Raw genomic sequence first — 26,855 nt, forward strand, 5'->3', positions numbered from 1 at the left:
TGTCCCTCACTCTGCAAGGGTCACAGGACCCCCACGGGTCACTAGATAACACTTTGAACACCACCGCCCTGGGCTAACTACATCAGTGGTTTCAACATATATTCTACGGTAACACATAATTTTCTCATGCATTTTCATGGATGACCTCAGATATGAAGTAAACAAAAAAAATGCTTTGATCTTTAAGTAAAACAAATAACATCGGACTATTTTGAGTGTTGGAAAGATATATGGAGAGTAGGTGCCTGGAGATGTGTGGTATTCATGAAAGTATTTTATAAGTTGTGGGAAACAGATAATGAGCATTGGGTAATTCCTAGCAGTCTGCTGCAACTTCTTTACCTTTGATTCAATGAAGCAAAATAGAATCCTAGTGACAGTAACATTATTGCAAAATATATTTAATCTATTAGGCTCTGATTTATTTCTTTAAGCAAATAATTTGAAGTTTTGGTACTTAAAATTACTGGAAATTAGTTAATTACTGGAAGCCAGCACTCTGACAGTGTTGAGAGGTGCTATCCCATATTACTCAAAGACATAAACTTCTCACTTTCTTTCAAATGGCTGATGGAGGCAGGGTGTATAGTATTTCATACATTCAATTCTGTTTTTCATATGCAACTACTGAAAAATTAGTTCACTTTTATTCATATATACAAATGTGCATGTGTGTGTATATATACACTCACATACACGAACGTGTGTTTTTTTTGAGATGGAGACTCACTCTGTCACCCAGGCTAAAGTGCAATGGCACAATCTTGGCTCACTGCAACCTCTGCCTCTTCTGTTCAAGCAATTCTCCTGACTCAGCCTCCCAAGTAGCTGGGATTACAGGTGCATGCCACCATGCCCGGAAATTTTTTTTATTTTTATTTTTGGTAGAGACAGGGTTTTACCGTGTTAGCCAGCTGGTCTCAATCTCCTGACCTCCTAATCTGCCCATCTTGGCCTCCTAAAGTGCTGCGATTATAGGTGTTAGCCACTGCACTTGGCTATGTGTGTTCATTCATTCATTCATTTACTCATTCATGCAACACATATTTACAGAGAACCTCCTTAAATGTGTCAGGCACTATTCCTGGAAGTTGAGATACAAAATAGAACACAGATCCCTGGCCTCCTGAGTCTTGTGTTCTAATATGAAGAGAAATATGATGAAGATTAATAAGTAGAATAATTCATCCATTACATTAGAAGTATTCAAAAGAAAAGAAGGAAATATGAAATATCAAGAATAGGAAACATCATGATTTAAAATATGGTGACCAGTAGAGGACTGACTGAAGAGCTGAATGTCTGAGACAGACGAAGGAAGTGTTCTAAAGCAGAGGAAATAGAGACTGCAAAGACTATGAGGTTGGGAGCTTGTGAAGAGCTTTCTGGGAATACAAAGCTGAGTAACCAGTCTGTGGGGTCAAAGAGGTAATGAGGGGAGGATTTTAAAGCCATTATAAGGACTTGGTTTTTACTTTGTGTTGGGAAGCCATAGGAGACTTTGAGCAAAAGAGTGGTATGATTTTACTGCTTTTTAAATAGATTTATTTTGGCTTCTGTATTGAGAATAGACTCAAAGAAAAGACTAGTTCTTGGTCTACCGTAATATTATAATTCAAAAAAGAGATGATGTAGATTGTAGTGGAGGTGGTAAGTAGTTGGATTCTGGATATACTTTGAAGGAAGAGCCAATAGATTATATACCACATGCATATGAGCCATAAATGAAAGGAATTAAATATGGGTTTGAACAAGAAAAGATGCAGCCATTTTCTTAAATACAAAGACCCTGGGTATGAGTGAGAAACAGTTGTAGTTGACATCTTACTGTCTGTGCCTGGATTCAAATCTCAGCTGTGTGCTTCTTTCTGTAAAATGAGAATAACAATAGTGCCTACCTCATAGTTTATTAGGAGAATTAAATGGGTATATATAAATAAAGCACAACACCTGGCACATAGCTAATTAATAATAGCATTATTTCTTCAAGTTGGAATCTTTGGGTACATTATCAAATTTTAGCTATTCTGTGTTCATGGGCTGTGTAGGATAGAGGGATAAAACTGAGTGGCTAATAAGAAGATGAAGATAGAAAACTAAGCTTAAAGGACATACACTTCAATATTTCTATATGTACAGAACTTGTAAGAAAAGCAGTTTTGCATACATGAGCAAGCATCACTGAACTAGATGGCACCTTTCAAGAGACTGGTTTACATATTGAGATATGAGAATGAGAACCCTGAAATAAACTGATTCAGAGGAATAACAGAAAACATATAAATTTCTATACATATAAGGTCGCTGAAAACTTCCCATCCTGAATGAAACATTTAATGAAATCCCAAAACGCAACACTATTGCAAATAAGACACTGTCATAAAATTTTGAAATACATACGCTTTTAAAGATAAAAGGCCTGCTCTTCCACCCTCTTCATTTTCCTACAAATTAGGAAAATTTAATCAGTTCTGAAAAAGGAAATGTACATGCGAAAATGGTGAATACTGCTAGAGTTCTGATGTTTTAAACCACAGGCTTGCGATCAAAATAACCTCTTTAATTTTAGATTCTCATGCAGATTAATTTCTTTCTCCAGTTTTTCAAGCACTATTCTGTTTTTTTTTTTTAAAAAAAGGAGGGGTTCAAAGGGAAAGTAATATCCATGCTTTTCCCGATTAAATTGCTCAACCATTAAAAAGGTGAATAAATTAGAAAGCCCTAGAATACTCTACCCCCTCGGTCCGCCCCCCACCACCCTTTTTTATTTCTTGAAAGGGAAAAGCAGTTCTTTTGCCAGGGGATCTTCAAGCCGAAACTCGGCTAGGCACCCCAGGGCTTCTCCCGGATCGCAAAACTGGATTTCTGCGCAGCACCACCTGCAGTTCCTACACGCGTTTTACTTCCTCCACCCCAAATCTGCTTGCTGGAGCTGCATTCTTTCAGAGCCTCTGGCCCCTAATACAAACAAAGTACACTCTAAAGCAGCCAGAAGGATCCAAGCAGCGAAGTCGCGGATCCCCACAGGCAGGAGAGTGCAGGCAGGCAGCGGCGCGAAACCGGGACGGAACGAAGAGACGCCGGAGCGAGCCCGCGGGTGCGCGGCGCGGCTTCCGCCCCGCGCGGCCCCGCCCCCGCGACGCGCCGGGTGGTCACGTGAGGGCCGCGCGCGTCCCCGGCCGCTGCGGGCTCAGAGGCCGGAGAGAAAAAGACTGCGAGGTGTCCGCTGCTGTGGCCAGAGAGGTGGCAGTCGGAGCGAGGCCCTGTCGGGGGAGCAGGGAGAACTCCGGCCACTCCAGGACCCTCACTGGGGGAGAGGAAGCATAGCTCGCGGTGTCACCTTCAGCCGCGACGTACTCCGGGTCGGCCTTGCGCTCGGGGCCTGAGAGGGGCGGCGGCGGGGTCAGGGGCCGGTACGTAGATGGACGCCCTTGGGCTGGCGCGGCCGCGGCTGCCCGCGCAGAGGCGGGATGGGACAGCTCAGCCTTTTCCGCCACCCCAGCCTTGGCTGCGGTCGCAGGCTAGACGGCCGTGACAGCCCCTGTGCTGCCCGAGGGCGCCGCAGACCCTGCCCTGGGTGACGGCCTGAGCTGGTCTCGGTCGGGGTGCGAGGGGCGGAGCAGCGGCCATTACTGCGCAGCCTCTTCCGCCGGAGCCCGCGTCGGTGCCTCGGGTAGCAGGCGGGTCCCTCTCCTCCCCCTGGGCCGTGGTGTCAGGCCTCTACGCGGGGACCTTCTGGCCTCGAGGTGTAGGGGCGGCGATGGTTTTTTGGCAGTAGCCTGCTCCCTGTTTCCCGTGTGGGGTCAGACACTTTGGGCCTTGGGTCAGATCGAAGCCAGGGCGTACAGTCTGCATTTTGTCTTTTCCCGGAGTGTCTCTGGCTGCTGCTTTCTCTGCTCTTTCTCTTCCTCCTTTTTCTCCTCCTGCTCAGTGTCTCGGTCTTGCCTAATACGAAGAGAGCATTCCTGCACCTTGTCCTAGTGAAGCCCCGCATTGCATATTCTTAGCTGTTTTGACGGCTGTTAAAGCATCGGAACAATTAAGAGGTCTCAGAATGTCCCTTGAGCCTCCAGACCCTCTGTACATCTTAAAAGCCGAGGCTGTTGCTTTGTTCTGGTTGTTGGGTGGGGAGTTCTCTTCCTACCCTCCATCCAGTCTGAAGGAGTGCGGGTCTTCCATTGTTGTCGCTATTTATTTTTCAAAGGCTTCTAAAGAATGTAAAATTATTTTTAAGAATGTGGAGAGGGAACCGTCCTCTCCACAGGACTGTAAGTTTACACACACATCCTGGCAACAAGAATCTTTTCTCGTTCATCATTTTGGTATACGTTTTAATTTAAGTGCCGTTTTAGTGAGCACTTATTTCTCAAGTTTTGAACATTTTAAGTGATATTTTTGTAATATTGAAACAATGTACAACTGAGGAGAGAAGAAAGCCAAAAGATGATGGGGAACGCTTTGTTCTTTGTATGATTGACATTTCAGGTGCTGGGCACATCACCCCCACCCCGTGTGTGTACTTTTCAAATGGGATGTGAACGTATAATATTGGCATTCAATGCAGTATATAATTATAAATCTGGAAGACTTAGGACATTTTAGTCAGTGAATCTATATTTAGACTTTTAAGACATGGCACGTAAGGACACATGAAGAAAATATCCCACACAAATAACAGGATTTGTGATTGTGCCTTTGCTGTTTTATGACTAGCAAATACTGTTTTTGTGGACTGTCTTGGTGCCCTAAAAACACATGAAAATAGGTCAAGTAAATCTCATTTTAAAGAGAAAACTGGAAGAGTGAATGCCACTCTAAAAATAGATTTTGGATGTGTTTGTTTTGGTGCCTTGTATATTTTAAAGTGGAGGATGTTGTTCAGCCCAATCTTTCATTTACAATTTGTGTCTCAAATGGGCCAGTGTATGCTGTGGGCAGAATGGAAATACATTTAGTTTTTCTTTTCTTCGATGGTTGTTCAGAACTTGGTAGAATTATAATCATCAGGAAAACTTTGTCCAAATAGCTGGTCTTTAGACAAGAGGAAGAAAAAACAATTAACTGTTTTGTAAAGGCGATGTCCACTTGCAAAGTGTTTTGTTTCAGTCTCCACCAACTTACATTGTCAGAAGAAAGGAACAGACATTTTTTTTTAAAAGGATCCAAAACGATATTTTGAGTTAGAAGAAAAGGATATTAAATTTTCTGTTTTCACAATATCTATCTGTTTAAAGAATATTATTTTATGTGCTAGCCATATACTAGCATGAAACGTCTAACAGCACTGTCAGTTGGGAATTCGAATGTGTATTTTTCTTCGGTGTTAGTAATAAAAGGTACTGAGCCTTTTCCATTCTCTTACCTGGTTCCCTTGTGCCTGAGGAGTCTCAATTTGTGAAAACAACAGGCTGGATCGGGAACAATCTTTTTGGGTATAGAAACCAATTTATTTAACACTTGGCTACAACCACCTGTGCTTACTTATGAACTATCTTTAGTTTTCATGGCTTATTACCTTTTGGGTTAATTTAAATCCAAAATGGTTGTTAACTGACTGCTAATTAAAGCATTTAGAACGTAAAATATAAAGTAGGACGAGATAACAAAACACTGGGGGTTATGACTTGACCAAAGTCACACAGATAATTTGCCAAAGAGCCTTTCTTATTTATGAAATGGTTGCTGGCTAAGAAACATCTGTGTTTGATATTATTAAAAGATTTGTTCACTTTTATATCTCATGTTTTGAAATAAAATGCAAAGCCCACTTTTTTGTTGTTGTTTTGAGAAAAATTGAAGGGTTTAAAGCGCTAGTATAAAGATTGTGAGGTCAATAAGTAGATTGCCACATAGTAACGTTTTTAAAGGGAAATATTCTTTAAAGTATCAGACCCCATTTAGTTGCAGTGAGTTTTGTTGAAGTTTTCGAGTATGACCTATGCTTTTTCTTAGCTCATTTTTAGCAGGTGATGATGAGGGCTAAAAATGGAAATATTAGGGCATTTAGTTACATCTCTCAATTTGGGAGTCGTTCATAAAAAATACTAAGATGTATCTGCTAACTCACACCTGATTTATCTACTCCTTTTATGTGTGTGTATATATATATTTTGAGTTGTATAGCAAAAGTTGGAATATTTCAAATATATTTTCTTTCTGTCACTGAGTGCTTTCATGTAGAACATTTCCTGTTTTGTGTATTTTGAAGAAATGGCAAAAATTTCATTAAGCATTAGCTGTTAATAATTAGAAAAATACAGGAATTTTTAAAATGTTTATAATTGATATTTGTCTCTGTTTTTATATGTATCTATATTGATGTTATATTCTCATCTTTTTCTTTGATGAAGGATAATCATTTGCTTGAATCTATTACCTGAAAAAAACTTGATTTTGAGCTTGTGACTGACTGGAAAAGTGGGAGGGTGAATATTTTGAGTCGTTACAAGTTGTAAATTGTACAATATTACTTCATTTTTTAGTTATATTTATTTTTCACTTGTTTGAGTGGGTCAAGATTTAAATTCATTGATAATCTCTAAAATCCTTTGTATATTTTTAAGTTTTGCCTGTCACTTTTTTTTCCTCCAGAATTGTTAGGGGCAGATTATCCAACTTGGTTTTAGACTTTTTCTTTTCTTTTCTTTTTTAATGCTACCTTCTTAATAGATCATCGTATTAAGTTTGGTGTAAAATTTTCAAGTCTTTCATTCCAATAGAAATTATGTATGTTTGAGTTATTTATGTTTGGCAAATTAATTCGGGCCTGTAGTTAAAGTTACACGGTTCTGTTTTACATACCCCCATTCGTTAAAATAAAAGCATCCCTTGTCCTCCAACTTTAAGATCTTTGGTTTCAAATAATATAGATGTTTTCTGAGGGCTTCTTCACATAACTGTTCCAAGTGTTGTATGTATTCCCTAGGCATGTGCCCAGTTGACATTACAGTTGACCATTGAACAAGGGTTTGAACTGTGCAGTTCCACTTATACAAGGATTTTTTTTTTTTCTGCCACTGCCACCCCTGAGAGAGAAAACCAATGCCTCCTCTTTCTCCTGCTCCTGAAAAGGATGAAGACCTTTATGGTGATCCCTTTCCACTAAATGAATGTAAACATATTTTTCTACCTTATGATTTTGTAATAACATTTTCTTTTTTCTAGTTTATTGCAAGAATGCAGTATATAATACATACAAAATGTATATTAATCCATTGTTTATGTTATCAGTAAAATGTCCGACCAATAGTTAGGGTAATAGTAGTTAAGTTTTTGGGAAGTCAAAAGTTGACATGGAATTTTGACTGTGTAGCGGGTAGACACTCTTAACTCCTCACATTGTTCAAGGGTCAACTGTATAAATTCTCAGAGTTAATAGGTGATGGGTCAGTTTGGCAGAATTGGGCCTCCCTAAACCTGTTAACTTTGCTTATAACAGAATATGCAGTTTTCTTATCTGTCTTCAGCAGAAGTTTAGGTAAATTAACATTGAATTCATTGTCTCTATTAAATGATTTCTGTAGTGACTTGACAGTTTTGTATTTAAAAAGATTAATATGCGAGACATTCTAGACCAGCTAGCCACACGGAGCTATTGAGCTCTTAACATGTGTCCAGTCTGAATTAAGTTGTGCTCTAAGTGTAAAATAGATACTGGATTTCAAAGAGTATGCATACACTTAACCAAAGAACATAAAATATTACATTAACTATACTGAAACATATTGAAGTGGTAATGTAGAAACGTTGGGTTAAATAAAATATATTATTGAAATTAATTTTACCTGTTTCTTTTTATTATTTTTGTAGAAATGGGAGTCTCACCATCTTGCCCAGGCTGGTCTTGGGCTTAAGCCATCCTCCTGCCTCATTACCCCCAAAGTGCTGGGATTACAGGCATGAACCATGACCCCCAGCCTCTTTTTATTATTACTAATGGGGCTAATAGAAAATTTGAAATTACATATGTGGTTTGCGTTATATTTCTATTAGATAATACTATTCTGACTTTTTTCTGTGAGAGACAATACATTGTAGAAATGCTTTTTTAAAGGTATGTTTGAGTTTGAATGGCATCTCCCAATATTGATGGCTTTGTGACTTTTGGTAAGTCATTTAACTTTCCGGGCTTAGGCTTCCTCATTTGTAAAATGGGTATAGTCATATTTCACAGGGTTGTTTTGAGGATTCAGTGACATACGGATTTGGTAGTGTTTCACTAACTGTAATACGCGAATCGCTTGGACATCTGGTGCTGTAGGTCAAGGGTGGCACTTCGGATTTTCATTTGTGAAAAGCTCCCAGATAGTACTGATAGTGCTGGTTGGGAATTCCAGTTTGTTAATCTGTGCTTTTTAAAAATTATTCATGAGGATATAGAAATTGAAAAAGTCACCAAAGCATGCAAGATTTACTAAAATTATAAGAACTGTAGATTCGGCCGGGCGTGGTGGCTCACGCCTGTAATACAAGCACTTTGGAGGCCAAGGCGGGTGGATCACCTGAGGTCGGGAGTTCAAGACCAGCCTGACCAACATGGTGAAACCCAGTCTTTAAAAGAAAAAAAAAAAAAAAGAACTATAGATGCTTGGGGCTACTGCAGTATTCCTGTTTACATCTGTAAAGTTTTTTGTCTGCTTTTAGCTGGAGTCACTTTTGTTGGTAGGGTAATATTGCTAAATCTCAGCCAAGAAGAACCTAGTTACATTGTTTTATACAAATGTGTTTTTGAAAGATTATACATAATTAGAGGTGACATAAAAGAATGCTCAAAGACATTAAGAGGGTCATACAATTGACCCTTGAACCACACAGGGGGGTTAGGGTGCCAACCCCTTGCACAATGGGAAATCTGAGTATAAGTTTTGACTTCCCCAAAATTTGACTACTAGTAGTCTACTGTAAACAGTCATTTAACATGTCATGTATGCTATAGGCATTATATGCTATGTTCTTACAATAAGCTAGATAAAAGAAAATCATAAGGAAAAAATACATTTACAGTACTGTATTTATTGATACTGTGTTTATATAATCTGTTTACAAGATGAATTATCTGTCTGAAATGATGGGTAACTGCAGCTGCAGGCCCATCTAGGGCACATACCAAGCAGTTTAACTTCTTGTAATGGCATAAGTTTTCTTGGCTTCTTGGGAGCACTTTTAGCATCGCTAGTGGCACTTCATGTGAGTTCCATGGTGTTATTCAAGGGTTATGGTATTGCACTAAACACGATAAAAAAAATTACACAAGGACAGGAGATTACGTTTTACTCCAATACATGCAAAGATGATTAGTGTCACATACATAATAACAGGAAATTATTACAGTATGTACTACAATTAATGTTATGCAGCTATGACTCATACTGTATCTTTACATTTGTTTAAATTTCTTCAAACAGCACCATATATGTCTGTGTTTGCTAAGTTTTGATACACTTTAACATCTTACAATACATTTTTTCATATTTTATGGTACTAAATGATAAACACTGTGTTTTATACATTCATAATATACCTACTTTTTTTCTTTTCCTTTTGATGTTTTAAGACTACATGGTTCATCTGCAAGTTTTTTCAAATTGTCATGAATCTCCAAAACAATTTCCAATATATTTATTGAAAAAACTGTATGTATGTATATAAGTCGACTTGTTCATTTCCAAGCTGTGTTGTTCAGAGGTCAGTTGTATGAGGTGTCATCAAAGATCCTTGAAGAAAGAAGTGAAATCATCAATATTTTGAAAATTAGAGAAAGCCATCTCTAAGAGAATCCTAGAAGTTACCACAGGCCAGAATTAGGGGGAAAAAAATTGAAGAAATGTTAGACTAAATAAATATTTCTTTGGCTATGTTTTCTTGGGAAATGGCATTAATATAAAAAAAGATCATACTGGAATGTGGGTTATGGTCACTGATACATTCTTTTGTTTATAGCTAAATGTAACTAGAGTGTGATGAGGGCGAGGATGTTCTTTCTATTGTAAGAGAAAGTTTATATTGAAGGAAAGTGTCATTATTCATAGATGCTTTGCTGTTATTTGGGTACTATTAAGTAAATCGTTCTCTGCTCCTGGGTGTGTGTGTGTGTGTGTTTCATCTATAAGGGGCTTTTTCAAATAATTTTCCTATTGATAAATTACTTGAATTTAATTTAAGGAGATGTAGTTCTGTTCCCTTCAAATAAGGGAAACAGAATGAGAGAACTGCATCCCCTCGGATTAATCAGAATTTGTTTTTGTTTTTGTTTTTTTAACTACTGTTGTTCTAGTGGATATGTAGCAAAGCTTTTACTTTAATATTTGTGGCTATAGCTTTATTTCAACGATGTGAAATAGTTTTACAGAAAAGATGACAGCCTATTTAGGTGTTCAAATATAGGGTTTAGAGGATTTTTTTGTACTTATTTTGAAGCTGCTTTGTTTCAGTTAACTTAGATTCCTTTAAGAATCAACTTTTGTTTCAGAGATAAAATATTTATGGATAAGACCTAAGTAAAGTAAGTGAATAGAGAGGAATAAATTAGATTTGTTAAAGATAATGTGTAAATGAATTCAAGAGATGAGGAGAATTAGAAACAAGGACACATTTTTCTATGTATTTCATAGGAATAAAAATGGTACCTTCTATGCATCTGAATTAAAGTACAAACAGTGATTAAACAAAATTTTTAGAAGAAATGTTTTAATTGAATCTTCTACACTAGAGGTTTTAAACAGTCAATCAATTAGGTTCTGAGAATGATGGATTGCTACATCTTAAAAGACTTGTAAGATAGCAAAGGATAGACAGTGCTTATGACCAACAGCAATACCCAGCAGGACTTTGTGGAACAAAAAATTTCATCTTAGAATTGTGGGTAAAGGCTGGGCATGGTGGCTCTCACCTATAACCCCAACACTTTGGGAGGCTATGAGCATCACATGAGGCCAGGAGTTTGAGGTTTAAGTGACCTACAATCATACCACCGCACTCCCACCTGGTTAACAAACGCTGTCTCTTAAAAAAAAAAAAGTGGGTAAAATAAGAGCAAATTGACTTTTGAGTGATGATCCGAAAACCTTTATGATGGATGGGCAAAGGGTAGAAAGTCTGTATAATTTATTTTCTGAACTGGAACAGTTTGGAGACAAAGGGCAAACTGGTCAGATGCTGGGCTGACCTATGTGGTCATGCTAGTGAAGAATCATAAGCTTTATCAGGGAAAGAGCTTTGTGAAGCTGTTTTGACTGTTCAGAAATCCATCTTGGTTTATGCTTAGATTTTTATCTCCATTTTGTAACAATAGCTAGGTAAATTATTTACTTGCCAAAAGATACAAAGATGGGTTGAATTTTATATTTGTAAATGTAAGAACTCCTTTAGATTTTAAGTTATATAAAGAAAGGATTAGAACTTACATATTTTTATGTAACTTATAGGCACCAGCTGGGTGCCTTGTTCACAGTTAGAACTCAAGTGTTGTGTTATTTGAATAAATAAATCTAATCCTTTGATACTCTATTTCTCACAAGTTACTTTTAGAAGTTCATTTTTCATTCATCCAAAAAGTATCAGTTCCACAAAAAATGATTGACAGTTTACTTAGAAATATAAAAAGGTCTCAATCTTAAGGGGGTTCATTATTTAATAGAAGAGACTTCACGAATGAAATTATTGCATGTAATACATTCAGTAATAGAAAAACACAAAATATAGAGGAGAGAACAATTAACTTTCTGGAGGTAGAGAAAATGGGATAACCACTTCTGTGTAATATATTAAAGAACAAATAGGCATTCATAAGCTGTAAAAGGGAATAGATTGTACCAGGCAGGAGGAAATACAGAACTACAAAGGGAGGGTTGCAGGACTGTGAGTAATGTGACACAACTAGATTATTAATCTGTGGGTGGTTGTTGAAGATAAAAAAGACTACAGAGTTATTTACACTTCCCACCTTTAAAACCTTCGGATGTTGTCCTAAGGAGTTTTGTCTTTATTGTGTAGGCTAAGGAGCCATATTGGGCTTTCACATGTGGAAAAAACCTGGTCCATTTTACCTTTTAAATATATCACTTAGTCCTAGCTATTGGGAGTAGGCTGAGATGGAAGGATCACTTAAGCCAAGCCGTTTTGAGGTTATGGTGAGCTATGATCATGCCACAGCATTCCAGCCTGGGAAACAGACAGAGAAAGAGAAAGAAAGAGAGGGAGAGAGAGAAAGAGAGAATCTCAAGGGCTTAGTAAATGAATTTGAGGGTGATACTGACACAAGATAATCAGTCCGAACAATACGTGAGTGATGATGTAGGTCTAAAATAGGACACTAGCAATGAGTAGAGCATACAGGATAGATTCCAAAGGGGTTTGGGATAAAAGTTCACTGAATTTTTGGTGGTGTTGGTTGAGGTGTGGAGAGTGGGGGCCGTGTGGTGAGGGAAAGGACTTTCTCTTTTTTTCTGTGAACATAAAGTAGATAAGGCATGAACTTACATGTCATATCGTAAGAATTATGCAGAAATGGGGGTTTTTAAAATGTGTGTATATGAAGCGGGGGCAAGGGTTCTGTCAGGAAAGAAGTAAAAAAAAGATTGGGTTCAAGAATGGACAGGAAAGAAAATGAGATCAGGAACTGGATGAAGGAAAGGAGATGATCAAGAGATTGTAGGTCCTCATGAAATTGAAGAGCAGGTATGGGAATGAGTAAGCTGGCAGGACCAGAGCTTGTGATCTGAGAGTCAGATTAAGATTTCAGACAGCAGTTTAGGCAACAGTTTCAAATGTGATCACAATATTTGGTTGCCAGAGGAGATTAATTTCTTCAAATTTTGGATTTAAGGAACTGAAAATTGAGGACAATGTTTCTCAGATTGTATTTGAAGGATTACCTGCATGAGTACCACCTTGGGTGAAATTCCTAGGTTTAAACCTATGTCTACTGGCCTAGAATCTCTAAGGAAAGGGGCCAAGAATGTATATTTCTAATATGCAATTTCAGTGATTCTGATGAACAGAAGTTGGGACAAGTCAAGTAACCTGTTCAATAAGTGTTAGATGGTTCATTTTCAAGGATATGTAAATAGGCTCATGGTCATGTCAGGAGTTAGGGTGAAGAGGATGAACAGTAGTGAAAAGATGACATTAATCCCTTAAAGGTGGTAAGAGAGCAGTTTTAGGGAATGTTAAAAGTCAGTAATAGAGACTTGAAAGAATAAGTAATGATGTTGGAGCAGTAAATTGTCTCCCCCATCGTATATACAGGGAGTGTATGGGTGTGTATGAAGATGGGCAGTTTCTGTTTGGAGTAGGCTGCAGCAAGGAAATGAACATAGCCTTTGAAACCTTTGAAGTTGTAGGCACCTAGAGGGTGGTGAAAGGGTTGGGAGGAAAGTCAAAACATTGGGGTCCATATCATCTAAAATCAGATTAAAACAAAACAACAGGATACTTAGAAACCTTGTTTAGTCAGTATATTAGGGTTGTCTAAAGACAGAACTAATGTGTCTGTGTGCATGTGTGTGTGTGTGTATGTATATATATACACATATATACATATATATATATGTGAGTTTATTAAGTATTAACTTACACGATCACCAGGGTCCCACAATAGGCTATCTGCAAGGAGTAAGGAGAGCCAGTCTGAGCCCCAAAACTGAAGAACTTGGAGTCCAATGTTGGAGGGCAGGACGCATCCAGTACGGGAGAAAGATTAGACTGGAGGTTAGGCCAGTCTCTCCTTTTCAGGTTTTTCTGCCTGCTTTATATTCACTGGCAGCTGATTAGATTGTGCCCATCATACTGGGGTGGATCTGCCTTCCTCATCCCATCGACTCAAATGTTAAACTCTTGGCAACACCCTCACACACTCACCCAGGATGAATACTTTGTATCCTTCAGTCCAATCAAGTTGACACACAGTATTAACCATCACAGTCAGTTACTTTTGAAAGTTCTCTGATTTTAAAACAAATTGTTCTGTTAAACATTTGGTAGGATAAGTCAGCTTGTATTTAGAGGCCACATATGGCATTAAGAGTATGTTTCTTTAAACGCTAAAATCTTAAGATACCTTAGGGAAATAGATATCTATAGTAAGAGAGCCACATGGAACTAAAAGGTGTTCTATCTTGTGTTTACTGTAAGATCTATCATTTCTTTAGTTATCTTGTATTCTTGATTATTAGTTCTGTGTAATGTGATTTGCGTCCAGTAGTGAACATGGTGAAGTGGAGAAGGAAATACTAAATGAGAAGAAAGAAGATTAATGACTGAGATGGTACAATCTTTTAAGAGTACAATTCCATGTGGTTAATTTCATTTACATTGTTGTACAACCATCACCATTATCAACTTCCACAACGTTTTTTTTTAGCATTACAAACTGAAACTCTGTACCCATTAGGCAATAACTCCCCATTCTTTCCTTCCCCCTGTCTCTGGTAACCTCTGATACCTTCTGCTTCTATGAATTTGCCTATTCTTGATATTTCATATAAGTGGAATCATACAATCCTTTGGAGTATCTGGCTTATTAGTATGTTTTCAAGGTTCATCAATGTTGTAGCACATATTCTTTTTTATTACTGAATAATGTACTGATGTATTTATAGACCACATTTTGTTTATCCATTCATCTGTTGATTGATACTTGCATTGTGTCCCCCTTTTGCCTAATATTTCCGCAGTGAACATTGGCATATGAGTATCTGAGAACCTGTTTTCAATTCTGTTGCTATATTCCTGGGAGTGGAATTGCTCTGTTATATTGGTAATTATGTTTAACTTTTTGAGGAAGCAGCAAATTTTTATTCACAGCAGCTACACCATTTTACCTTCTGACCAGCAGTGTTCAAAGGTGGTCCTATTTTTCTATATCCTCACCAACACTTCTTATTTTCCTTTAAAAAAATTGTAGCATTTTTACAGATGTATATTTGTGATTTTGATTTATATTTCCCTAATTACTAATAATGTTAAGAATCTTTTTGTGTGCTTATTGACCATTTGATATCTTTGAATTCTTTGCTTATTTTTAGCTCACTTTTTAATTGGTTTGTCTTTTTGTTGTTGAGCTGTAGTTCTTTACATATTCTGGATATTAAACCTTTATCAGATATATTATTTGCAAAGATATTCTCCCATTCTGCAGTTTGTCTTTTTATTTTCTCATCAATGTCTTTTGATGCACAAAAGTTTCAAACTTTTATAGGGCCCAGTTTATTTCCTATGTTTCTCATGCTTTTGATGTCATATCTAGGAATCCGTTGCCAAATCTAAGGCCATGAAGATTTGCTCTTATGTTTTCTTCTAAGAGTTTTATGGTTTTATTTCTCAGACTTAGGTTATTGATTCATTTTTAGTTAACTTTGATATATAGTATAAGGTTAGAGGTCCAGCTTTATTCTTTTGCATGTGGAAATCCAGTTGTCTCAACAACATTAGTTAGAGGCTCTTCTTTCCCTCACTGAGTAGACTTGACACCCTTTTGGAAAATCAGTTGGCTATAATCAGATGTGTCAGTTTATTTCTGGACTTTCAATTCTATATCATTGGTGTATTTATCCTATGCCAGCACCACACTGTCTTGTTACCTTAGCTTTGTAGTAAGTTTTCTCATTGGGTTTTTCAAGATTGTTTGGGTTACTTAGGGTCCTTTGCAATTCATATGAATTTAAGGATTGCTTTTCTATTTCTTCAAAAAAGGTTGTTGGAATTGTGATAAGAATTATGTTGAATCTGTGGATCAGTTTGGGTAGTATTGTCATTTTAATATGTTAAGTCTTCCAATCCATACATTACTTGTCTATTTACTTAGCTCTTCTTTAATTTCTTTCAGTAATGCTTGATAGTTTTCTGTGTACAAGTTTTTCACCTTGTTGGTTAAGTTGATTCCTGGCTGTTTTATTCCCTTAGATGCTATTATGAATGAATTGCTTTCTTGATTTCCTCTTTGGATTGTTGACTGCTGATGTATCAAAACACAACTGATTTTTGTGTGTGTCAAACTTGTAACCTGCAACTTTGCTGAATTTGTTTATTAGCTTTCTTGGGGATTCTGTGAGATCTTCTATATAGAGAGAATAGATACAGTTTTACTTCCTCTTTCCGCATCTGTATGCCTTATCTCTTTTCCCTAATTCGCTCTTACTAGAACTTATAGTCATGTTGAGTAGCAGGGACAAAAGCATGCATCTTGTCTTTAATTTTTTCCACTTTTAAGATAAAGTGTTCCACTGAATTTTGTGAAAAGTTATAAATAATTAACTGATTCTGTTGATCTTCGTTTGCAGAAAAGTTGATGTTGAATTTTTTTCTTTTTCAGCACAAAGAATGAACCAGCAGTGGAAGAGAAAATACTGCAAGCTGGCTGACTGCTAGTGAAGAAGATGCTTTATTTTTGTGGCAGGCATCTGTGGGATCTGTAATAGAAATGTAAGTGTAGCATCATGGTTTTTTTAGTGCTGCAGTGAATTAAGTGGATTGGTTTAAAGTATAGTAAATTGAGTGTCTGTCATGTTTAGTTTTAATTATATAAAATGAACATTTTCTGTTGCTTTATAAGTGCTTTATTAACAATTTATTTACATTAAATTATCATTAACATAGTTTTCCAAGTCGCCTCAGTGGGAAGAATCTCTGTAAGAAAAACTGAAGACAGAGGAGTTTGCTCATAGAAAGCTAAAATACTGCAGAGATCTCCAGGTCCTCTGGGTTCTACTTTCTTTTTACATAATAATTTTCTTAAATAACTAAGCTGGCAAGCTAGGCATTTATAAGTAAGACAGACTACTGGGTTATGAAAACACTAGTTACTAAAATCTTGTTTCACTAAATTAAAGGAATTTCTACATAATTGTTTTTTTAATGTAGTACGTTATTGCTTTTTATTCATATCACTTCAGTCGGATCCCCAGTTTTACTAGTTGTGCTTTCATCATTTGTCTTTGCATGATCTGCTTTAACGTGTTACACACTACCTTGGATTTGTTCATATTTAACTTCACACTATTATTGATAAAACATTTTTCCATTATGAATAGATTTCTGTTTTCTAAATTAATATGAACCCTATGCAACTTGATGTCATTCATGAAAAATGTAGTGAATATTTCATTGACTTTTTTTTTTTTTTTTGAGACAGGTTTCACTCTGTCGCCCAGGCAGGAGTGCAGTGTTGCAATCTTGGCTCCTGCAACCCCTGTCTCCTGGGTTGGAGTGATTCCTCTGCCTCAGCCTCCCAAGTAGCTGGAATTCGGGTACCCGCCACCATGCTCTGCTAATTTTTTGTATTTTTAGTAGAGACGGGTTTTACCATGTTAGCCAGGGTGGTCTCAATCTCCCAGCGTCATGATTCACCTGCTTCAGCCTCCCAAAGTGCTGGGATTACAGGCATGAGCCACCATGCCCAGCCTATTTTGTTGACTTTTAATGATAGTGTTTTTACTATTAGAACAAGAGTGACCTTGGTAGAGGCTATTTCACATTTTCTCAGTTGACATAAAACTCTTGCTTTCTACTCATCCAATATGATATTGATTACATGTAATGATATGTATTAATAATAATTATTAAAAGTATGACCACATTTTTGTTCCATATTGAAAATTTGATAATTGAAAAATGATACTAATGAGCATGTGTCTTTAAAATATATCTTTTATTTAATCCTGTCCACTTACCTATATAAATTTTAAAAATCTTAATAGGTCAGATAGTCCAGAAGCTGGTCATCAAGGAACTTACTATGATTTAGTAAATGAGACATATGTAATTAGCAAACAGTGGAATAGATGCCATATGAAGGTAGCAATAAGATGCAGTTAAAACTGAACAAAGGAAGAGATTAATTTCATCTGAAGGGTTCAGAGTGAACAGAATAACTTTAACCTTGCCTTTAAAGAATGGGTAGAATTTTGACAGTCAAAGAAAATTAGGAAATATTTTTCAAGCCAAGAGAATGAGGAGGGAAACAGCTGCCTAATTATCAACACATTTTACAGAAGTCTGGGAATAGTCATATGTGGGAAGGCAGGGTAGAAGAAAGAGACTTCAAAGTAACTGTTTATGAGTACTTACTATATTACCAGATTTTACATTTATTTAACATAAAATTGATATTAATTGGTTTTGATACTTAGGAACAGAGTATACTGATCAGTCTTGGAGGAGTTAGTGGACAGTACTAACTAGATGTTGATGGATTAGCTTTGTAAACAAGTAGCAGTACCCCATCCTGAGCCAGGAGGAAAAAAGATTAAGACAGAATAAAGCTAAAGATAGATTTTGAGGATTTATTTTTTATTACATGTAATGATATGTATTAATAATAATTATCTATTTCTCAGTGATACAGGTGTTAGTACATCTCTAAACTAGGAGGGAGAAGTTTTGTTATAGTCTTTGGGGGATAGAGAAAGAAAGATGTTTTGGTCGAATAAAAGGTTACTGGGATTGATGGTGTTTAGGAAACCAAAATTGCTATTAAGTGTATGGGGTTCACAACTTTTGCACCACACAAAAGTGAATTGTATGGTTAAATTTTCAGCACATAGAGTAACTTGCTTGATTATATTTTTTTTGTGAATGTCTCCCTTGTTGGCTTTTGTGGTGGTGGTTATGTTTGTTCCCTCTTCTTCTCTGACCATTCCTTCCACCCCTTCCTGGTTATTTTACCTCACAAATCTTGGAGTAATTCAAGGTTCTGTGGTTGGCCCTTGGGACTGCTCTCTCTACAGGTTTAATTTGGGCATTTACTCATTTTCATGGCTTCAAGGACCATGTATGTGTTGATGAATCACCAGATTTTTTTCAGCTTAGATTTATTCTTAGAGTACCAAACTGTCATCTGCCTATCTCCACCTGAACACCTTAATAAAGTCATTATGTCTGAGACAGAACTCTCCTCAAATACTGAATTTTGGTGAATGTGTCACCATCCATCAGTAACCATATGCTTTTATTTCTTTTTCCTTAGCATTTCTTACATTCTATAGTTGACACCTTATATCAGCATCATCCCTCTAATTATCTTATCCTTGCATTACTACCTGGATATGTATATAAATTCTAGTTTCCCTTTTGCCATACTTTCTCCCACATTACCAAACTTTCCTCCAACCTGCTGTTCAAATGCTCTGGAAGCTACTAAACTGACTGTTACTTCCTGACATAAACCTTTCAGTGAATTCCTCTTGTCTCAGGGGTTCATATGTGGACTAGCTTCATAGAAATCCTTGAGCCCCTTGAAATTATGTGTAATATTGTCCCCTTTTTTGTGTCTGTAATTGGATTCTGAATTCAGGCTTTAAAAATCTGATTTTTAATATTTGGAGGTTTATTGTTGGCTAAAAATTTCTTGAATACTGCATATACTAAAGGACTTTTTTTGCTTATAATAATTTTCCTTTCATTTGACTAGTTACCTTCAAGAAGTTTCAAGGAAATCCGACTTGGAGATTTCCACTAACTCTGCCCATACCCCTCTATATTTTGTCTTCTTGAGAAGGTAGACTCTTACTTGTCTTGCAGAAATATTTCACATGGTTTATCTATTAGAAGAAGGGGATGTATACTTAATAGTTGGAATATCACATGAAGAATTCAGTAAAAAGGTCTTTGAAAGTAAGTGATGTATTATACTTATTGACAGAATTGGACTACACTCCAAATTTCTGTGTATTAAATTTTTCTTAGTATACTGGGAATAAATTCCCTTTTTCAAAATGATTCAGAATTAGAATTTTCTGAGACATTTATGAGATAGGGAATTACCTCTCTTTGATTACCATTAATTATTTACCAAATCCTTGCTCTACAAAAAGGGAGGGATAAAGCATTTCTTTTTTACATATTGGTATGATCATCTGCATACATTTAACTTCCCACCTATTTTAAGATCATTGCAACTGCAAAATTGAGACTATGTAGAGTAGATTAAGATGGTTCTTAAAAAAGCCTTGAAAGATGTTTTATAGGGAGACTGGCAGTTTTGGGTTACTTTCTGTCTATCTTGTTACATCTTTATCTGTTTCTTATTTATTGCAGGTGCCTCATTCAGAATTATGTAAGAAATACTACTAAGGTTTTCTGTCCATTTCTTAGTGATAGACTAACAGGATACTTGATGGGTTAAACTGAATCCAAATTTAGAAATTGCTATGGCAAATTGATAGTCAAGAGTGCTTCAGATGAAATAATGACCATTTAGCTGCCTGGTGTCCATTGTTTTCAGATTAACTTTGTCCAACTTTACTTCATTCTGATGATTGGAACCAAAATACTTGCAGAAACAGAATTGTTTTGCCTTTCCAATTATGTTATAATTCATGCCTTCTCCTGGGATGACTGTAATTGCTTTCTTAGTCTTGAAATTACATGTTTTGGGTTTATTCACACATGCAAGAATAAGAGTCATGCAAAATATTGATCATATTAAGTAGGGTGGAGGGTAATGTTTAATCACTATCTGTAGATAAGTGAGTTGTATGTGATGGAAAACTGACTTCTTGGGCCAATTTTACTTAAATACAATAGGTTTGAAATTATGTATTTAAAATCTTGGCATTGGTCCATGTGACATGTTGGGTATATTATTTACATTTTACCAGACTTGTTATTTTTATTTATGGTTTAAATTTATGAGCCTGTCCTTTGCTCATAAGGTACTTAGATGGTTTAAGATACAGACTTCTTATATAAAGATGTTACTATTGTTTTTCCAAGGTAATGATGATCATAACACATTTTTCTATTTGGCTTATGAATGGAATCACGAGTAGAATCTTTCTTAAATTATTACTTGTAAATAGGTTGCTTACTTGTTTTCTTTTTCTTACTTGGGGCTTTAAATAAATACGAAACTTGGAAAAAAAGATTTTCAGGAATTTTATGGAAACTAATTTTTTTGACCCAAATTTAAAGGGATAAAAATTTCTGAAAACCTAACAAAATGTGTACACAGCCAGTTCTTTTAGGGGAGGAAATAGGCAGGGGATGTTAATTGGCTGTTTAAAAAACATATGCCTTCACTTGTAACTTACTGTTGTTTCAAGTTACAAGATCTTTGAAGGCAAATGTTTATCTCAAAATATTTGGAAGCTTTTATAATGCTTAATATATTAAGAAGTCCTATTAAGGTTGACTTAGAACAAGCTTATCCAACCTGTATGCCACATGTGACCAAGAATGTCTTTGAATGAGGCCCAACACAAATTCCTAAGCATTCTTAAAACATTATGCAATTTTTTAAACCTTATTAGCTATCATTAGTGTTAATGTATTTTATGTGTGGCCCAAGACAATTCCTTTTCTTCCAGTGTGGCCCAGGGTAGCCAAAAGATTAGACATCCCTGACTTAACACTTTTCCATAGGTTAGAAAAAAGTTATACTTTGTTGATGCCTATAACCTAGAATTTCTGGTAAAGGAATTGATTGGAAATGTTATTAAAAGTTGAAAAGTAATTTGGAAATTAAGCATTTTAGTGATTAGTTCTTCCATTGAGATTGTATTGCTTCCTTGACTAGATATGTGCCATCTTTTTAAGCTTTTTGGGTTACTTTTTGTCTGTCTTGGAACCAAGAACACAGAAAAGGCAGTAAAATTAGTAAAGATTGGGTGTGCTGTGAAGATAGCCTAGGATTATTGTTTTTCAATTTTTGATGAGTGTAACCATTCTTTTTGACTTAACAACTGGACCTATTTAGAATGGCAGAATTAACTGGCACAGAGATTGTCATTCATTTAAAGCTTCCAGTCTCTGACATCTTCATTTTCATTTCTCAGCCTCTTTTACTTGTCAGTGGTTTACTCCCTCTATTATTTTCTCCCCTTTTCAAATTTCTGGTTTTTTTTTTTTTTTTTTTTTTAACTGTGGGGAAAAATGTCAAATGTTTCCTTTGCAGGGCACAATAAGGTTTTTATGGCTTGGCTTTTGGTTACCTTCACAGCTTCATCTCCTGCTCTTCCATTGCTTGTATGACTATTTGACTCAGTGTCTTGCACATGCGTCTGCCTGGAATCTACTCCACTACCCAGGCGCCCCAAACGAACACTAAACTTTCTAACCTATGTCCATCCTCTCATCTCTCTCTTATTGCTGTTTTAGTAAGTATGTTAACACATTTTGATTACTGCAAGAATCAGGCCATAAGATAAATATCTGCATGTATATGTTTCCTTATTTAATAGAGTAGTTGTGTGTCTTCATTTATCTTTAGACCAGTTAATATTGTATCTGGATCATGGTAGGTATTTAGTAAATGTTTATCTGAATTAGTAAAGCAGAAATTATAAATTTTATGTCAATGTTTAAGTTGGATATATCCAACTTGACAAATCTCTTTTCTTCCTCCTCTTCAGGGCATCTTCAGTATTCATGTTATTTTCTCCCTTGGTCTCATGTGATTGTGACCTTTATGGAGCTTTAGTGATTATAACATGGGTTTTTTGGTCCATTTTTACCTGAGCTTTGTAAACTCTGATTTGCACTTAAGGAAATTTCGACTAAGGGTTTAACTGAGTGCCTAAGAGCACATAATTAATAAAGGACTCCAAAAGTTAGATTTTTAGATTTCTTGTCTAGCATTCATTTCAGTGTATAATAGCTGCCATGATTCAAGGTATCCTTTTTTTCTTCGCTGGATGCAGCTTTTCATTATATAGTTCTTCAGTGTATTTCTCCAGGGCTGATCTGTAAGTACACTGACGAAATTTGTATACATTCCCAAGATATGTACAAGTAAACACTTGCAAAAAGTTTTCATCAGTTGGAGAGTTTTTCCTCCACTTTCATCTTTATATCCCTATTGTCTAGTATATGGCTTGTATATAATGCACATAATAGGTGGTTAATATGTATTTATTTTCATAATTGTTGAATTAAGATATTGCAAGAATTAAAACATAACTTTAATATTATATGTATTTTTTCTTAGGATGGCTGGCTGTGGTGAAATTGATCATTCAATAAACATGCTTCCTACAAACAGGAAAGCGAACGAGTCCTGTTCTAATACTGCACCTTCTTTAACCGTCCCTGAATGTGCCATTTGTCTGCAAACATGTGTTCATCCAGTCAGTCTGCCCTGTAAGCATGTTTTCTGCTATCTGTGTGTAAAAGGAGCTTCATGGCTTGGAAAGCGATGTGCTCTTTGTCGACAAGAAATTCCCGAGGATTTCCTTGACAAGCCAACCTTGTTGTCACCAGAAGAACTCAAGGCAGCAAGCAGAGGAAATGGTGAATATGCATGGTATTATGAAGGAAGAAATGGGTGGTGGCAGTACGATGAGCGCACTAGTAGAGAGCTGGAAGATGCTTTTTCCAAAGGTAAAAAGAACACTGAAATGTTAATTGCTGGGTTTCTGTATGTCGCTGATCTTGAAAATATGGTTCAATATAGGAGAAATGAACATGGACGTCGCAGGAAGATTAAGCGAGATATAATAGATATACCAAAGAAGGGAGTGGCCGGACTTAGGCTAGACTGTGATGCTAATACTGTTAACCTAGCAAGAGAGAGCTCTGCCGATGGAGCGGACAGTGTATCAGCACAGAGTGGAGCTTCTGTTCAGCCCCTAGTGTCTTCTGTAAGGCCCCTAACGTCAGTAGATGGTCAGTTAACAAGCCCTGCAACACCATCCCCTGATGCAAGCACTTCTCTGGAAGACTCTTTTGCTCATTTACAACTCAGTGGAGACAACATAGCTGAAAGGAGTCATAGGGGAGAAGGAGAAGAAGATCATGAATCCCCATCTTCAGGCAGGGTACCAGCACCAGACACCTCCATTGAAGAAACTGAATCAGATGCCAGTAGTGATAGTGAGGATGTATCTGCGGTTGTTGCACAGCACTCCTTGACCCAACAGAGACTTTTGGTTTCTAATGCAAACCAGACAGTACCTGATCGATCAGATCGATCGGGAACTGATCGATCAGTAGCAGGGGGTGGAACAGTGAGTGTCAGTGTCAGATCTAGAAGGCCTGATGGACAGTGCACAGTAACTGAAGTTTAAATAAAAATGTCTTCAGCTCCATGCTCAAGGTTGAAAGGGTTACCTGTAAATTTCTGCCCACATAACATTATACTTATCCCTAGTAGTGCATTTTGGGAGTTGGGGTGGGAAGGGGTATGGGAAGGATAGACCCGTAATTAAAATGTCTAACACGTCTCTGTTGAGAAATTTATTTAATGTAAGGAACTTGGGTGTTAATAGTTAAGAGCCATTTAGTAATAACCCAGTTTTCTTGAGGTCTGTTTATTTTATAGTTTTTAAAAACTTCTTTAGTTCTTTTGGCCAGTGTGTTTGTATTATCTGTGCATTAATGGTCCTCATCTGACTCTTGCATTGTGTCTTATTTTTCTGCATGGATTGGCATAAGACCATTACTAAAATTTGGCACCTGTAAGATGTTTGATATCATAAGCAGGAAGCGTAATTTAATGTAAGAATAGATGTGAATTTGGGATTTTAAAATAGATGAATAACAACTATTTTATAGTAAAGTTATTGAAATGGAGATGAAAACAGCCAGTAACTTAATGTTTCAGAATCTTGGTAACACACTTCATGGCGTTCCCATGGGCTTTGCTGTCTAGTCTTATAATTTGAGGTTTTTTTGGTCTGCAGTTTTCTTTTTGATTACAAAATTTATAATTTAATAAATACTAGAGTTTATCAAAAACTATTTGTCTCTTGTTTGAGTGTGGAAAGGGTGTGGAAATATTTTGACATTTGTGACCAAAGGTCACTTACAAAGTGTTAGTCTGAATTGGTTGTTTTCAGCTTAATCACCTGCTCAGAAAAGTTTGATTTTTTTCCTTAGAGATTATTTAAACAGAATCTATAAGCAGTGTGCATATAATAAATATGTATGGAAATAAACCTAAAGCCTGTGAGACTTAAATTCCTCAAATAGATGACACCATTAATATTTTTTGTTTTCCTTACCATATTCATTAGTGGTCTAACAGTCTGGATTAAATGGCAGACTTACAGAGTTAGAAGACATGAATTCACTTTACACAAAATGTTGTAGACCACAAAATCCACTTTTATTTGGTGGTTATAACATCTATGGCCAAGTATTGGGTTGACACAGTAATCTAGAATTTACCTCTGAAAATAAGTAACGTGAGTCTGTCTTACCGTATTTTCCGAACTCAACAGTAGGATCATGATGATAAAGCAAATGCAGTGTGAAATGAATGTTACAGTAGCAAATACTTTTTACCTCTTATGATGCATTATAACTAGAACTTAATTCTTTGACTTATACATTTTTTAAAAAGTATTACTGAGATGATCATAAAAATTTTATGTTGTATATTTTTATTACATTTACTTTTGAAAGATAGTTATACAAGAAGAAAGGTTGCTTTTCAGGAAAAAAATAGAAATCTGATGTAAAATGCAAATTTATGTTGCAGGATGCTTCATGAATCCAAGTGGTTTCAATTTTAAAATTTTATCAACAGTAGTTGTTTATTACTAGTTGGAAATTCCAGGGCACACAAACGAATGTCCAATTTGTAGAATCAGTTGACTCTCTCTGTCATGGCTACCACTGTTTAGTAGATACATATATATTTTCTTTTTGAGACGGAATCTCGTTCTGTCACCCAGGCTGGAGTACAGTGGCATGATCTCAGCTCACTGCAACCTCCACTTCCAAAATTCAAGTTGATGCTCCTGCCTCAGCCTCCTGAGTAGCTGTGATTACAGGTGCATACAACCACGCCTGGCTAATTTTTGTATTTTTAGCCGAGATGGGGTTTCACCATGTTGGTCAAGCTGGTCTTGAACTCTTGACCTCATGATCCCCCCACCCTGGTCTCCCAAAGTGCTGGGACTACAGGCGTGAGCCTCCACACCTAGCCTAGGAGACAATTTAAAATGAAAAACAAATTATTGAAAAGATCAAATAAAGTTCCAAATTTGTAGTGTGTAGTGAGGTACATCTTTTTAATTTTATTCCAGCTGTTTGGAGCAGAAGAAAATAATTGATCATATCCTTTCTCATTTTCTTGTTCACTGATTCTTTCCCACTTTCGTTCTTTGACAGCAACACTCATTCAATTATTTTGGTAAATTATTTCCAGGTAAGACAGAACAAAAATTTTATGAAAGGTAACACCAGGAATAGGTTTTGTATAGCTTTTTCTTTTAAACACTGCTCTTTGGTTATAGGCTAAGAATTATTATTGAAATTGACAGCAATGAGTTTTAAGCCAAAAGTGTATATTTTAACTAAATGTTCCAGATTACACAGTAAATACCCAAGTGAGTAACTGGTAAGAAATAAGGCGAACGAATTCAGATATTCAAAAGATGTCTGCATATTAATAGCAGCCTTCAAAGTAATTCTGATATTCATATTTATCATTACATATTAATCACTGGAGCTTTACTTGGAGTACATCCACACAAAAAACAAGTTATTTATTAAATTTTCCTTTCTTAGCAATAGCCTCTAAATTTGCAGGTCCACCCCAAACTGTTCCTAAAAGATCTCTTTCATTCTGTAATGCTTCCTCCAAATACAGCTCTCTGCCTGAAGAAACAGATTTTTTCAAAGCTCTAATTACTTCTGGTGGCCCTTGGATAAACTGCCTTAGCCATTCTTGTGCCTCTTCTAGAGATTTAGCTTCATCTGAAGACTGCAAGACCTCTTCAACCATTCCTATGTTTAGAGCGTTTTTTGAATCTAATTTAAGGGCCCCACTCAACACTTTGAGAGCTTGTCTACTTCCGATTATTTCAACTAGCCGAGTGGTGCCACCCCAGCTTGGTATTATGCCCATCTCTTTGTGGACGAATCTGATCTTACTCTCTGGAGTCATTAACCTGTAAAAGAGAAAAAAGAAACTT

At 36.5% G+C, this 26,855-nt stretch overlaps 2 protein-coding genes across 17 annotated transcripts in view; one reads left to right on the forward strand and one right to left on the reverse strand.

The window, feature by feature from the left end:
• Window positions 1-3,181: 3,181 nt before the first annotated feature.
• On the forward strand, window positions 3,182-24,669 carry RNF146 (ring finger protein 146). 2 transcript variants are annotated; one of them, XM_003732725.6, is made up of 3 exons: window positions 3,182-3,413; window positions 16,310-16,419; window positions 22,922-24,669. In XM_003732725.6, coding segments are annotated over exons 2-3 (1,080 nt in total). In that variant the 5' UTR covers window positions 3,182-3,413; window positions 16,310-16,417; the 3' UTR covers window positions 24,000-24,669. The 2 variants fall into 2 exon arrangements, with proteins under 2 accessions (XP_003732773.3, XP_002746982.3); XM_002746936.6 differs by having other exon boundaries at window positions 3,182-3,362.
• Window positions 24,670-25,017: 348 nt separating this feature from the next.
• The window catches only part of ECHDC1 (ethylmalonyl-CoA decarboxylase 1), a 54,396-nt gene continuing 52,558 nt past the window's right edge, over window positions 25,018-26,855 (reverse strand). For all 15 annotated transcript variants that reach the window (XM_008995000.5, XM_008995001.5, XM_008994998.5 and 12 more), the window contains one exon: window positions 25,018-26,831. In XM_008995000.5, coding sequence (XP_008993248.1) covers window positions 26,423-26,831 — 409 coding nt within the window. In that variant the 3' untranslated portion in view covers window positions 25,018-26,422. The remainder of the gene's footprint in view (window positions 26,832-26,855) is intronic.

The sequence above is a fragment of the Callithrix jacchus genome, chromosome 4 (assembly GCF_049354715.1).
Source record: "Callithrix jacchus isolate 240 chromosome 4, calJac240_pri, whole genome shotgun sequence".
Classification (NCBI taxonomy): domain Eukaryota; kingdom Metazoa; phylum Chordata; class Mammalia; order Primates; family Cebidae; genus Callithrix; species Callithrix jacchus.